Below are 13,655 nucleotides of genomic sequence, written 5' to 3' on the forward strand. Positions count from 1 at the left end.
CCTTCATAAGCATCTTGATTTGGAGGTGAAGCAGCTCATAGCATTAGCAGTTGATACACACAGAGAAGTCTGCTGTTAAAAGCACAGGAGCTGGCAAAAAGTTGGCAACCCCAATCATGTCAGATTTTTTTCACTTTGTCACTGTAGCAGGCTGGTTCTCGCAGTGATTGGAGATGCTGCGTCTGCTCTGATGTGCTTAGTAAAGACCGTGGTTCTCTGCTCAATAAGAAACCTGGCAGCAGCAGAGCATCCTGCTAAGCCCCCAGAAAAGGTACCTTGCTTTTTTGTGTTTCCCAGGTCCCTCCTCTCTTGAAATGCCCGAGTCGCAGTCTTCAGCTCTATTGGCTGTATTTGGGAGGAAAGGCCTTCTTCTTCCACTGAGCCGATGATGTCACAGATCCCTGTGAAAAAGAAGCGCCAGCCTGCGCCCCCCCTGCCAGCCAACCCGGAGGACCATGCTTGTTTCTCAGATGTGGCACTCTGTCTGGTGGAGAAGAGGATGGGTGCCAGCCGCAAGGCCTTCCTCACTTCTCTGGCCCAGCGCAAGGGTTTCTGCGTGGAGGGTGCCAATAGGTAAAAAGCAGCTGGACCAAATCAGGGCAGGTGTCGGGTCTGGTGTAAATGAATAAATTAAAGCATCGATATTAATGTTGCTCCCCATTTGTTTAGTTCAAGAGGGTATTTTACCAGCCAAGTCTTAAAGGCATTAATGGTTGAGCCATGAAATCTCTTCTGACGTTGAAAAAAAGGGGCTTGATTAAGAACACAAGCAGAGCTTTGCTGGATCAGGCCACGAATCTGATTAGTTAAGCATCCTCTTTCTCATGGTGGACAGGCAGATGCTTCTAGGGAGTCCCATCAGCAACTGCATTTGAGCATGGGTGTGCTGTTTAGCAGTTATGGCTTATAGCTGCTGATAGATCTCCATGAATTTGTCTAATTCCCTTTTTAAAATCTTTGTAGTCAGTGGCTCTCACTGCATTTGTGGCAGTGAGTTCCATAAGTAAAATTGTGGAATGATCAGTTCTGTTACAACTAAACCAGTTGTGCCCAGATTTGGCCCAAATAGCTTCAGTCCATGTTCCAGGCCCCTTTCAGGGTACAGAAGGACAGTTGCCAGAAGAATCCTGCTATGAGTGCCTGTCTCAGGCAGTAGATTTCCATTGTCTTTGATAAAGAGCAGCAGAGAAGGAAAGCGAATGGTTAAGAGTAGGTTGCCAACCTCCAGGTACGGCCTGGGGATCCCTTGGCGTTATACCCCACTGCGGTCCCTCCCCAAACTTCACCCTCCTCGGGCCCTACCCCCAAACTCTCCAAGAATTTGCCAACCCAGAGCTGGCAACCCTAGTTAAGAGCAATGTGGCACAGTCCGTTGGAGTTTTTCCCCGCAGGCCTTCTTGAAATTGACAGGCATTAGAACTCCCTGGGGCCTTTGCATGAAGACATCATGATATATTGTGCCCCATGTTAATCAGGGTGTAAAGGGCTGAATTGTTTAATTTCACCTCTGGCACCAAAATGTCTTTGGCCACCTCGGGCATGGCCTTAGCCCAAGCTCCATATCTCTGAACCATGTTTTTCTGTACAGTGCTAGGCTGGCTGGGTTGGGCTATGTCACTTGGGCTTAGAACTTGAGTCTTCCCTTATTTTCCTCCCTAGCGAGAGAGTGACTCACGTGGTATCAGAAGGCAACTCTGGAGATGAGGTGGTTGAGTGGATGAAGAGGAATGGGAGCCGCTCTGTGGATGCTGCAGGAAGTGGCCCGGCCCTGCTAGATATCAGCTGGTTCACAGAGAGCATGAGTGCTGGACAGCCTGTGGAGATCGAACCCAGGCACTGTCTGCGGGTAAGTTCATCTCATCAGTAGAAAAGGACACCTTGCAGATGCTTGAATTACTCTGTGTTCTGCTAGGGTGCGTGTAGACTATGGAACACAGGTGTTCTCCCCCCCCCTCGATCTTTTGTCCTGCTTCTTCTCCTGTTCCCACATTAGCAATGTGACATGCAGGTGTTTACCATGTGATGCTTTTTTCCAGCATGGAGATAGAAGCTGCTGTGAAAGGGTGGGAACGCATAGCAGTTCCGCTTCCTGTGCTTTTATTTGGTGTTTGCATCCAGAGTGGCTGTTTCTTGTGTGATCTGCTATTGATGATTGCTTGCACAGAGAAAGGGCCTCATGGCATTTCAAGCTCTGTTGCTCTTTGCGTGCCCTTCTGACTTCCTCCAACCAGTCAGGGCGGAGTGAAGAACGGAGTACAATGTTGAATGTCACTGCTACGCCAGCCCACAAAATGGCTTCAGAGAAACCGAGGGAGGCAATGCCTCGCTGATAGTTTGCTTACCGTTTGTCCTGCGGACAGTTTCCCAACTTCTTTTCTTTGTCGGGAAGCTCTGGACCTGATAGCAGAGGAGGATTGTCTGAGTGTTACTCGGCTAGTGCGACAGAGACAGAATGGTGGGGACTGGCTATTATGTAAAAAATAGGAGGGGTGGTCTGGCCGTTATGGTCACTGGGACTTCTCCTGGTGGACCGATGGCTCCCCCCTTAGCTGGGCCAGGCCAGCCCTCTGGCAGAAGGATGGTGCACGGCCCACTGAGACTTGCACAGTGAGGGGTAGGCATTGCGTGGCCAATTGGGCAGGCAGATTGCCTCTCCCTCCTTTGGAGGGCAGGGTGTGGGGCCCTTTACCTGAGCCAGTTTTCCTTCCCCACTCACCCCTGAAAAATAAGTAAACTTTGAATACCCGCCTGGACCGTTTGGAAGGGGGCAGGCTGCAAATCCTTGAAATATATCCTCTGCTTCCTCTTCTTCAGGTGGCTGTCCATGCAGAAACACTTGAGGCCAGAGGCCAGGTGGCTGCTTATGCCTGCCAGCGCCGAACTCCGCTTGCCCACAAGAACCAGCTGCTTGTGGTAATTTGACTAAATGTGCTTCTTGTAACTAGAATGCATTGAGCCTGGGGAACGGAAGCAGTTACAGTGGCAGGGTAAGAAGGGCTGGCTTGGGGCAGAGCCCACAGAAAAGGTTTTGGTGACTAAGGTGAACATTTTGTTAGCTAAGGACCCCCGTGGCGCAGAGTGGTAAGCTGCGGTACTGCAGTCCAAGTTCTGCTCACGACCTGAGTTCGATCTCGATGGAAGTCGGTTTCAGGTAGCCGGCTCAAGGTTACTCAGCCTTCCATCCTTCTGAGGTCAGTAAAATGAGTACCCAGCTTGCTGGGGGTAAAGGGAAGATGACTGGGGAAGGCACTGGCAAACCACCCCGTAAACAAAGTCTGCCTAGTAAACGTCAGGATGTGATGTCATCCCATGGGTCAGGAATGACCTGGTGCTTGCACAGGGGACCTTTGCCTTTAAGGTGAAAAAGTCAGGTGGTGCCCATTTTTTATCCTGGCGACTATCAGGAATATATCACACCCGGTATTTCCCTTATGCAAATCTGAGGCTGTATAGCTCTCTTCTGAGCATTTGAACCTGCTCTTGGCCGTAGCCAGCAGAGGGCATCTCCCAGAAGTTATCTTTATTTTCCTTCCTTTGTCAGGAAGCTCTGGAAACAGTGGCTGAGGAGGCACTCTTCTGTGGAAGTGAAGCACGCAACCTGGCCTTTTCCAGGGCTGCCTCGGTGCTCAAGTCCTTACCTTGGACTATCAGAGGTGTTAACGAAATAAGTTCCCTTCCTTGCATTGGGGAGCACTCCAGGAAAATCATCCAGGTAATTTTTCTGCCCAAGGCTGCTCGTTCTCTCTCAGCACACTGTCTCCAACTTCCTGCTCTTTCTCTGCGTACCAGGACAAGGTTCAGAATGTTTGCTTGTCACACACTTATTAAAAGCAGTGGAGTCTGCTCGCCATATGCAGTCACAAAGATATGAATCTTAGACATGTGTTGGTTTGAATACAGACCACCTTCCAATCTGAGCTCAAATCCACACTGAAATAACCTGAGTATAAGGAAGAACACCTTCTCAGTCTTCCATTCAGAGAATTGCTGGCTTGGGCTGTATGCCATGCTTAAAGGAATGCCTCAGTCTGGGCAGGGACCCACACTAACAGCAGTAAGGGATCCCTGGCAAAGTGGCAAGTTTTGATGAAACCCTGAACATCTGGATAAGAGTGAAGCCAAGTTTATTTTAGGAGGACAACGCATCTATCTGGAGAACTAGAAAACTCAAGCGGTCAAAATAATATCAAGCATTCAGTAATAGCTCATATGATAGAGCCCCTGAGGTAGGAAAAGCTGTCTCCATCTTCCCAGCCCCTGTTTCTGATTGGTCATTTTTTAATTGGTTAAACCCCTCAAGCAAGTTCTCTGGAAGTGTAGGTGCTTGTCAAGGGGTGCTCAGCTAAAACTTTCCCCTCTTCTCTGATGCTAGAGTGCCTCTAGAGAAGTAAGTGGGGTGCTAGAAGTGCTGGCAATATCTTGCCATGGCTGCAGTCCTGTACTAGCCAATGCTTATTCTATCGCAAATAGCTTTTGCATCCAGTTGGTGCCAGGCTGATCACCCCTCGCTGTTGGGCTTCGTGAGTTGGAGGTGCTGCTGCTATCCAGCATCCTTTAGTCCTGTGGCAGATGCAGAGTTGGTCCTTTTCTCCTCATGTCTGCAATTGCAAAGCACTGTAGCAGATGTGCAGCAGGCGAGAGGGTTTTGGATAGAAGCAGTGTTTCTGTACGGGTGCCCTGATGTTGAGCTAGCTAGCCCTGATTTAAGTAACCTCAGCAGGTTTGTGTCTCCTGAACAGGAGGTGCTGGAAGATGGTGCATCTGCAGAGGTGGAGAATGTAAGGCAGTCTGAGAGATACCAGACTATGAAGGTACGATGATTCTTGGGTGGGATGGTAAATGGCCTAGTGGTTGCCGCTGAATGCCATGGAATATAGACAAATCTCCTATCGCCTGTACCCACTTGAAACCTTGGAGAGGATGGGAAAGGTTCCACCTATGGTATTGTGTGGGACTCAATTTCCAGAGAATATTTTTTTTTCACTTTGAGGGGGGAAAACCCACCAAGTTTCTAGACTCCTGAATCATACCATTGGTCCAACAAGTTCAGTATTGTCTACTCAGACTGGCAATGGCTTTCCAGGGTCTCAAGTAGAGGTCTTTCACATCTACTGCCTGATCCTTTTAAGTGGAGATGCCAGGGATTGAGCCTGGGACCTGTCAAGCAGGAGCTCTGCCACTGAGCCACAGTCCCTCCTCAAATTAGTCAACGTGGAAAGGCTTCTCTCCTGATGGAAAGTGAGAAAACCACAATGCACATTTGTAGGAACTACACAGCAGAAGGCTATAATAAACTGCTCTTGCTCTGCAGCATTTCATGAAGATCTTTGGTGTTGGGGTGAAAACTGCTGGTCAATGGTATCAGGAAGGACTAAGGACAATTAGTGACCTGCAGGCATATCACACAAAACTGAACAATGCACAGCAAGCTGGTGAGTAATCTATGCAGACTGTTGATGAACATGAATTATTGGGAACACATCCCCCCACCCTTATTGAAATAACTGCTGGCTGGCTATCAACTTCTCTAGTGGTGTTTAAAGCCTCTGTGGTCTGGGTACTTAAAGGACCACCGACACCCAAATGTGCTTGTCCAGCTTCACGGTCTTTTTATTTTTTGGCACCCTGCCTTTGGAAGAAAAGCGAGTCTGTGCCAGAGAAATAGCCTTTTTGATAGAGATGCCTTGCTTATGAAATACCCCCTTTTAGCCATCCTGGTACCAGTTCCGGACACTGGATTAAATCATTTTTAGTTACCCAAGTTTTTGATTGTGTTGTTTTTCAGTTCTAGGGTGTGTGTGTTTGCTTTGTCTGTGCTCCTCGGGTAATGACTTCTAAACTCCAATTTCGGATATTAACTTATTTTACTTGCTGCTGTGTTTTGTAATTTCCCTTTTATTTCCATGACACTGTACTGGTGAACATCTGAGTAGACAGTCAGTGCCTTCTTAAGCAGAATTGAACCCTTCTAAATCTTTCAGTGGACTTAGAAGGATGTAACCCTGCTTAGTATGCCATTGGATGATTGGTACATCAGAAATTTTTTACTGTGCTGCTACCCATAACGATGTCCCAAATTTGAGGAGGCATTCTCACCTGGCTTAGTGGGAAGGTCCACCCATTGTTATGGACTGCTTTGTGGGACATTGGAGGTGTCTGTTCTGGGTGGCCATGAAGGCCTTCCGAGGCCTGTTGGGCAAAACTGGAGTAGTAGATCTTTCTCCTGGGGAAAGAACAGGACGTAAGAGACATCAGTACAGAACAGACCGAAATTTTGTTTCCTCTTATTGTTATTCTTCTACTCCTGAAGTGCTGATCTCTTCCTCCTGGGTGTGGCTTTATTTCCCACCAGGACTCCTGCATTACAGAGACCTCAATAGCCCAGTGAAGCGCTCTGAGGCAGAAGCCATTGTTCAGGAGGTGCAAAAAGCGGTGGACCAGTTCCTGCCTGGAGCCTCCGTGACTCTGACGGGAGGGTTTAGAAGGTGAATTGTCTTGCTTCATGGGCACTTGATATCCAGCTCCCGGAATGCACTAGTATCGGCTTTTCTAATCCCCTGGAACCCTTTCTCCTTCAGTAAGGTGGAGGAATGATTTGATTTTCCAGAGACGAATAGACATGAGTTTTCAAACCCATTTTGACTGCCATGTCTCCCAGTTAACAACTCTGGGGATTACCCTGTGAAGGTGCTAGAGATCTTGTAGCGTAGATGTGTCCTCTGATCCAATTTGCTTTACATAAGAAATAATCCTTAGGTTTGCCATGGACTCAAGGAGAATGGCAAGTATTGTGGGAATGCGCTGCCTCGGGGTGGGGGGGTGGAGTCTCCGTCTTTGGACGTCTCCAAGCAGAGGTTGGACAGCCACCTGTCGGAAGCGCTTTGATTGTGGGATCCTGCATGGCAGGGGGTTGGACTGGATGGCCCATGCGGTCTCTTCCAACCTTGTGTGATTTTGTGATTTTTGTGGGAACGCCTGGTTCCTGTAACAGGGGGCACAAAGCAGACATGCCGCTTTCTCTTGCTGTCTTTGATCTCCAGTTGGTAGGATGGTGTGTCCAAAAAAAAATCATAATGTTGCAATAGTGTTTTATTCAGTCCAGCTCATTTTACACCAGAGAGCCAGAGAGAGAAGAAGGAGGGTTGGTTTTTTTATATGCCGACTTTCTCTACTACTTAAGGAAGAATCAAACTGTCTTACAATCACCTTCCCTTCCCCACAACAGACACCCTGTGAGGTCGGTGGGGCTGAGAGAGCTCTAAGAGAGCTGTGACTATCCCAAGGTCACCCAGCTGGCTTAGTGTGGAGGAGTGGGGAAACAAATCCAGTTCACCAGATTAGCCTTCACCGCTCATGCAGAGGAGTGGGGAATTAAACCCAGTTCTACAGATCAGAGTCCACCACTCCAAACAACCACTACACCACACTGGTGTGCTTAAATTTCATGTGAAATGGAGAAAGATTTGCAGCATGTTGGCAAACTATCCAAATGAACTCTGGCTTGGCTTAAGCCCTGAACAAAGCCTGTGCAAACAGCCAAACCATAGTCTGGAATTACTGGGGACTATGGACTCCTCCACTTAGCGATGAATGTGCTTGGGGCAGTTTTCCTTTCCTTTACAAAATACATTTGCTGATGCTGCAATTTAAAGGGGAAGAGGGCCTTCTTTACTCCCCCGCCCCCAGCCAGGTTTTATTCCTATGGAGGCTGCTTTTACCCCTGCTAGGCAAAATGTCAAAGTTTTTTTGTCTTTCTCTGAGCAGGGACAAAAGCATCTTGGTGGGGGTGGTTTTCAGCATAAAAATGACCTGGGGAAAACATCTCTGTGCCTGTCTTCCCTCTCAGCCTCAACATCTACATTTTTATTAAGCCCCTAAAAGGAACAGGGGAAACAACACAAAACACATAGCTCTGCACAAGACTGGTTAAGAGGATGTTGTGGTTGCCGGTTGTGCGTAAACTGTGGAGAAGGGGTTGGTTGAGAGCCAATGGTTCCTTCTCCCTTATCTGAGATTGCCTTTGTGCTTCTCCAATAGGGGAAAACCAAGTGGTCATGATGTGGACTTGCTCATCACGCACCCTACGGAAGGCCAAGAGGTGGGGCTGTTGAGCAAAGTTGTCAGCTGGCTGGATAGTCAGGTAGGAGCAGGTTTGCATTCAGGTGAGGAGCTATGGGAAGATCCTGGGAGCTATGGGAAGATCCTGGGAAGGAAGAACATTTGAATGTGGTGGAAAGGGAGAAGAGATTACTCAGATAATGCCCATGAAGAACTTTAAGCACCCCAGAGCTCATAGGGATAATTTGGTAACTATGTACCACCAAAAAACCCTTAATTATATCCTTTTCAAAACACTCAAGTGTGTGTACCCATCACATGGCATGCAATCTCTGTCCCATTTTTCCAAATAACTTCTGCTTGAAAGCAGGTACATCTGCTCATGCTTCAGATATGATTGGATAATTCTCTCCACTGTAGAAGCACAGTAGAACTGCCTGCTCTCGGAAGAGGCTGCCTGTTGCATCTCTGTGTGAGCCATTGCCCTGGATTTGGGCAGGCATCTTCATTGGCAGATCAGTGACAAATCCAGAGTGGGCACCTCTGAGAGTAGATAACTGTTATTCTCTCTGAAGCTTATACCTTTTTTGGGTGTAAGAGTGAGTTATACCAATCAATTATAATTCAGAGGAAAAAGGATGCCTTGACTATCCAAAGTCTAGGAATCCTGGCACTTATTTTATTTCATTTTAATTTTTTTGTCTATAGTCTTCCTTTCTCACTGGGACTTGAGGTGGATTACAAGTATGATAGATCTATTAAAGTTGATCAAAATATGATAACAATATTTTGAATCTATCAGCAGAGGATCCTAGCAAAACGATTCAATCAGCAAACAGATTACAAAACATTTGCATCTAACAGGAGAGATACCAAGTAAAACAACATAATGCGTTGTGGCTGGGATTCTCAAAAGGTGCTGTACTTCTCACCTCCCCTCTTCATCATTTCCCTAGGGCTTCCTGCTGTACCACAGCAACCGCAGAAATACTTTCCAGGTCCTTGAGGACCCAGAGCTGTCAATCAGCACAGCAACCATGGACCGGTTTGACCGTTGTTTCTCTATTTTCTGCCTCAACTATCTGCATGGGAGTGTTAAAAGAGACTCCAGTGCTTGGGAGCCTGCCTGTGGACTGAAGGACTCTGGAGATGCCCATGGCTGGAAAGCTGTCAGGGTTGACTTGGTTGTGGCCCCCTACAGTCAGTTTTCGTTTGCTTTACTGGGCTGGACCGGCTCAAGGGTGAGTGTGTTGATTTTTCTTGTTTTGGGATGGAGCTCTATTAGTTTCAAAATGTTCTTTTTTTAAGTTTGAGAAGAACCTGAGCCAGTTTGTCATTCTGTAGGATATTATCTTCTATAGTGATGTTCTATATCTTTTTTTCCCCCTTCCTAGGGACTCAATTGGGGAACAGGATTGCTTTCCTTTGCTTCAGGGAGCCATCAGTATCTTTTATGACCTCAGTAGCCATTTCACTCATCTCAGCCCTATTTGCTTAGCAGCAAACCCACATGTTTATGCAAGGACTCTCCTGTCCCCATGCTGTATTCCCACACATATTTATACTGTCTGGGCATCATGCTAACATGGTTGCTGAAGTAGGGCTTCCCTGTAACTGCATAAGGCTGAATGATAGATTACAGTGAGGTAGCAAAGTGTGGAAAAGGCTGGTAGTCTCAAGACATGTAGAGAAGGAGAAAGCAAGAATGGGGCAAATCTCACTGAGATAGGATATAGCCTCATATCCTACTATTTGGTGGGCATTCTGCTAGTTTTGTTTAGCTTTTTTCTTTGACTGTAGTTGTGTACTTGAGATTGCATGTATGAGCTTAAAGTTCAGTTCCTGATAGTTCAATCTAGCTGCAGCGTTCCATCTGGAAGGGCTGAGATCCTAGGGAGCAGTGACCAGGGTTGTGATGCTCCTGAGTTAGCTGGACCTTTGGTTTATCTCTGTAGAAAACCTACTTGGACAGATGACTTTTCCTAATTCTGCTGCATTTCTACATTGGGAAAAGACTGAAAGATCCAACTGCACCCAATGCAGATACGGTTTCAGTTTGCTTTTTGTGGGGAGGCCAGGCCAGATCAGTGCCTTATGCAGGGGTGTGATAGGCAAACTGCTTTGTAATTGGGTGTCCTTAATGCATCAAGCCTTGCATTAATTCTTGTTATTCTCGGTTTGGGAATTACTGCCTCACAAACCGACTTCTTTTCTCTCTTCTGTCCCCAACCGTCTTTCAGAATTTTGAGCGGGATCTCAGGCGATTCTCCAAGCATGAGAAGAAAATGGTGCTCAACAGTCACACCCTTTATCACCCAGAGAAGGTATGTGACTTCTGGGGAGAGGAAAGCATGAGGAAGGAGCTGTGCCTTTAGCTTCAAGTTCTTTTCTTGTTGGGGGTGCATTTTCCCAGAAAAGGTTGCCAACAGTCAATGTGCAGTTTTTGGTTACCCACAAATCACAGCTTCCTGAACAGTCTGAGTTCAGATTCTTGAAGGTCACTGGGTGAACCTTCGTCTAGTCTTTGAATCTAAGTGACCTCACAACGTTCTGAGGAGAAAATGTATGCTGCCCTCATCTCCTTGGAAGTACAGCAGGATAAAAATGATTCTTATGCTGTAAGAGCCATTTTGAAAGGATGTCTCTGAAAGAATATCAGTTTTCCCCATCTGGAATGTTGGGAACTATCTGTTGATCGGGAAACCATGCACACAATTCAGCAGTATGTTGGTTTAAGAAAGCAAGTTTTTAACCTTGAAAGCTGCTCACAGAACTTGAAATGCATGTATCCACCTCCTTTGAAACCTCAGGGTCAAACCCTGACAAAGATCAGAGCCCCCAGTATTTTTAAAAATCCATTCACTGGCATATGGGGCCCATATTTGGACTAGGACCATGGCATGAAGGGAGGGGCAGGCAAATAGCAACTCCAGAGGGCTCTTTCAGATCCAGAACAGAGCACCGGGGAAGCTTAGCCCTTCCTTTTCTCATGTCATGGTCCCAGCTCAAATTGGGGCCCCTCACACCTGATAACAGAATTTTTAATCAAGCCAGAAGCCCAAGTTATTGTCCTATTTAGTCCTTAGAAGCTGGAGTGGTGGGTGGGGGGGTGAGAAGAATTCCTAATAGGCAGGCTGCCAGGGTGCAGTGTGCAACCAGAGGAAGCAAAATACGAGTTGCCTCGCAAAGTGCATTCAAATGTGTTTTCAAGTGCACTGCCTCCATTGGAAGGTGGTGCGAATAAATGAAATGAAAAGACCTCTGCTTTGTTTACTTGATTTAGACAGATCACAGAATCTGTATGCAGAATTATTATTTTTTACACTGCGTTGGGGATAAGTAGGATGTGGTGAGTGGCGGGCCAGGCCACAAATATAACAGTTTCTGATTCTTTTAAATGCTCTTCAGAAGATATTTTTGACAGCTGCCTCGGAGGAAGAAATCTTCCAGCATTTAGGCTTGGACTTTATACCTCCAGAAGAGAGAAACGCTTGATGCTTGTCCTGCAAGGAAGGAATCTTCTTGGTCCTACTGAGGTCCCATGATCTCCAAAGAGGAAGCAGGTGTGCCTCAGTCAGGCTCTTTCCCACACCCACCCACCTTCCTGTGAATGGTCTGGAGTCACCTGTTCCGGCAGCTGCATAAAGGGCCTGTTATTCCACTGAGACAGAAAAGGGCATGTTTGAACATGGCTCTTCCTTTCCCCATGTGTGTGGAGGGGGCAGGCACCTAAGGGTTCCTTTGGACCTATTCCTCTATGATGCTGATGGGAATGTAAGAAAATACACAACTATTTTTGGCAATATTGTTTTCCTTGTTTTTGTTTGAGCTTGTTCTTTACTCTAGGGAAATTCTCTGCTGGCTACTCTCACCTTCCTAAGTCTCTGCAAAACCCAAGGAGACAGCTGCAGCTGTTCTTCTGGACAGTCAGTTTCTGAAATTGGGCCCGGGTTGGGGGTGAGAGGTGGGCTTTGGCACCTCTAATTAAAAACTCTCTTGGGCCACAAGCCTGTGCTGCCAGTCAGAGCTGGTGTTTACTGACTTTCAGCCAGGCAGAGTTCCTGTGCCTTTGCTGCTGTGTGATAGGCAGAAGTTCAGTAGGCAAAGCTTTTCAGGGCATGAAGTGATAGGCAGAAATCCTGCAGGTTAAGCTGTATTGTGCAGCTTTCTAAAATAGAGGATTTTACAAAGGAGAAAACAGCGATTCTGTTCCACTTCTCTATCACAGCTGGGGTCTGGCCCTTCCTCCTCTGCCCCCCCCCCATGCTATCATCCCCATTCTAGTGGTTAAGAGCAGTGGACTCTAATCTGGAGAAGGTGGTTCGATTCCCCACTCCTCCACATGAAGCCTGCTAGTTGCATCATGAAGCCTTGGGCTAGTCGCAGTTCTCTCCAAACTCACAGTCCCACCTACCTCACGAGTCGTAAGGAGGGGAATGGAAGGTGATTGTAAACAGCTTTGGGATTCCTTAAAGGTAGAAAAAAGCAGGGTATCAAAACTGTCTTATTCTTTTGTTGAGGTCTCAGACCACAATATTTGACCAAAAGCTGAGTTTGGGGGTGAGGAGGACACAATCACTTTTTAGAAGTACACTGGTCATTTCTGAAGCGGGGGACAGGAGGCTGCAGAAGTTGCTACTGCAGTGATAAGTGGGATTCTGTTGTGAATAAAGAATGATGGGGAAAAGATTACTTTGGCCAGCAGTCACCTGAACAAGGAACCAGCTCTGGGTCCTTTGCCTCCAGCTATTGGGCGTCTCTGGACTTAACCCTGGTGGTAACATTTAGACCCACGATTCAGTAACCATACCAATCTATTCCAACTCCATCTCAGCCCTGCTTTGTCCAGCATGACATCCAAAGGGAAGGATCATCTATCATTTTGGCAAATCAGCCTATGCAGTCCACAATGCATGAGCAAAGAAAGCTGTAGAAAGTTGCAGGCCGACAAATACGGCGGATGCCTTGAGCAAATGAGCCAAGGTGCATGTGCTCTCTTGAATGGTAGCCTTGAGTGCATGCTGCTGTTTTCTCCTGGATGTGTGAAAGCACATCTATGGGGGAAAGCCATATAGTGTATTGGGGGTTCAGTAAGTACTTCTGCTAGGCTACCCCCGATGAGTGCCCTATGCAGGAAAGACACTCCTTTTTGCCTCCTATAGGCAGCTCCAGGTGTAGGAAGAGACCGTATATTTTTGATGCTCCTATCTGCCCCAGTACAGGAGCTGGACCAGAGCAGATACGACTCCTTGGCTCCCTCTTCTCTCCAGCTACTGCTTTGTCAACAGAGCAGGAAGTAGAGGGTGAAGCTGTAGATGTGATGGAGAATTCCTCCTGGGAGTTGCATCTCCCGCTGAGCTGAAGTCACCTATGTCCATTCCCAATAAAGCTTGTTCAAGACAATGCACCTTTGCGTGACTGAATGCTTCAGTGGCACAGTCGTAACCGTGAGTGAAGCTGCCATCCCCACCACCACTACCCTCTGCTGGGGCATCTGCCCAGTCAGATCCAATAAGTGTTTGCCACTCTCTTTCTGCACGGGCTGCAGAGGGGGGTCTTGAATATTTCATCGTGGCAGCTGCCGTGACCCGTGCCCA

The 13,655-nt window shown here is 47.2% G+C and overlaps 1 protein-coding gene across 1 annotated transcript; it reads left to right on the forward strand.

The window, feature by feature from the left end:
• The first annotated feature begins 385 nt into the window (after positions 1 to 385).
• On the forward strand, positions 386 to 11,673 carry POLM (DNA polymerase mu). Its single transcript, XM_056859984.1, has 11 exons — positions 386 to 573; positions 1,660 to 1,846; positions 2,815 to 2,913; positions 3,542 to 3,712; positions 4,740 to 4,811; positions 5,312 to 5,432; positions 6,353 to 6,485; positions 8,038 to 8,140; positions 9,015 to 9,299; positions 10,299 to 10,382; positions 11,467 to 11,673. The coding sequence occupies exons 1-11, from the start codon at positions 386 to 388 to the stop codon at positions 11,551 to 11,553; spliced, it is 1,530 nt and encodes a 509-aa protein (XP_056715962.1). The 3' UTR covers positions 11,554 to 11,673.
• The last annotated feature ends 1,982 nt before the right edge of the window (positions 11,674 to 13,655 follow it).

Source organism: Euleptes europaea, chromosome 14 (assembly GCF_029931775.1).
Source record: "Euleptes europaea isolate rEulEur1 chromosome 14, rEulEur1.hap1, whole genome shotgun sequence".
NCBI classification, from domain to species: domain Eukaryota; kingdom Metazoa; phylum Chordata; class Lepidosauria; order Squamata; family Sphaerodactylidae; genus Euleptes; species Euleptes europaea.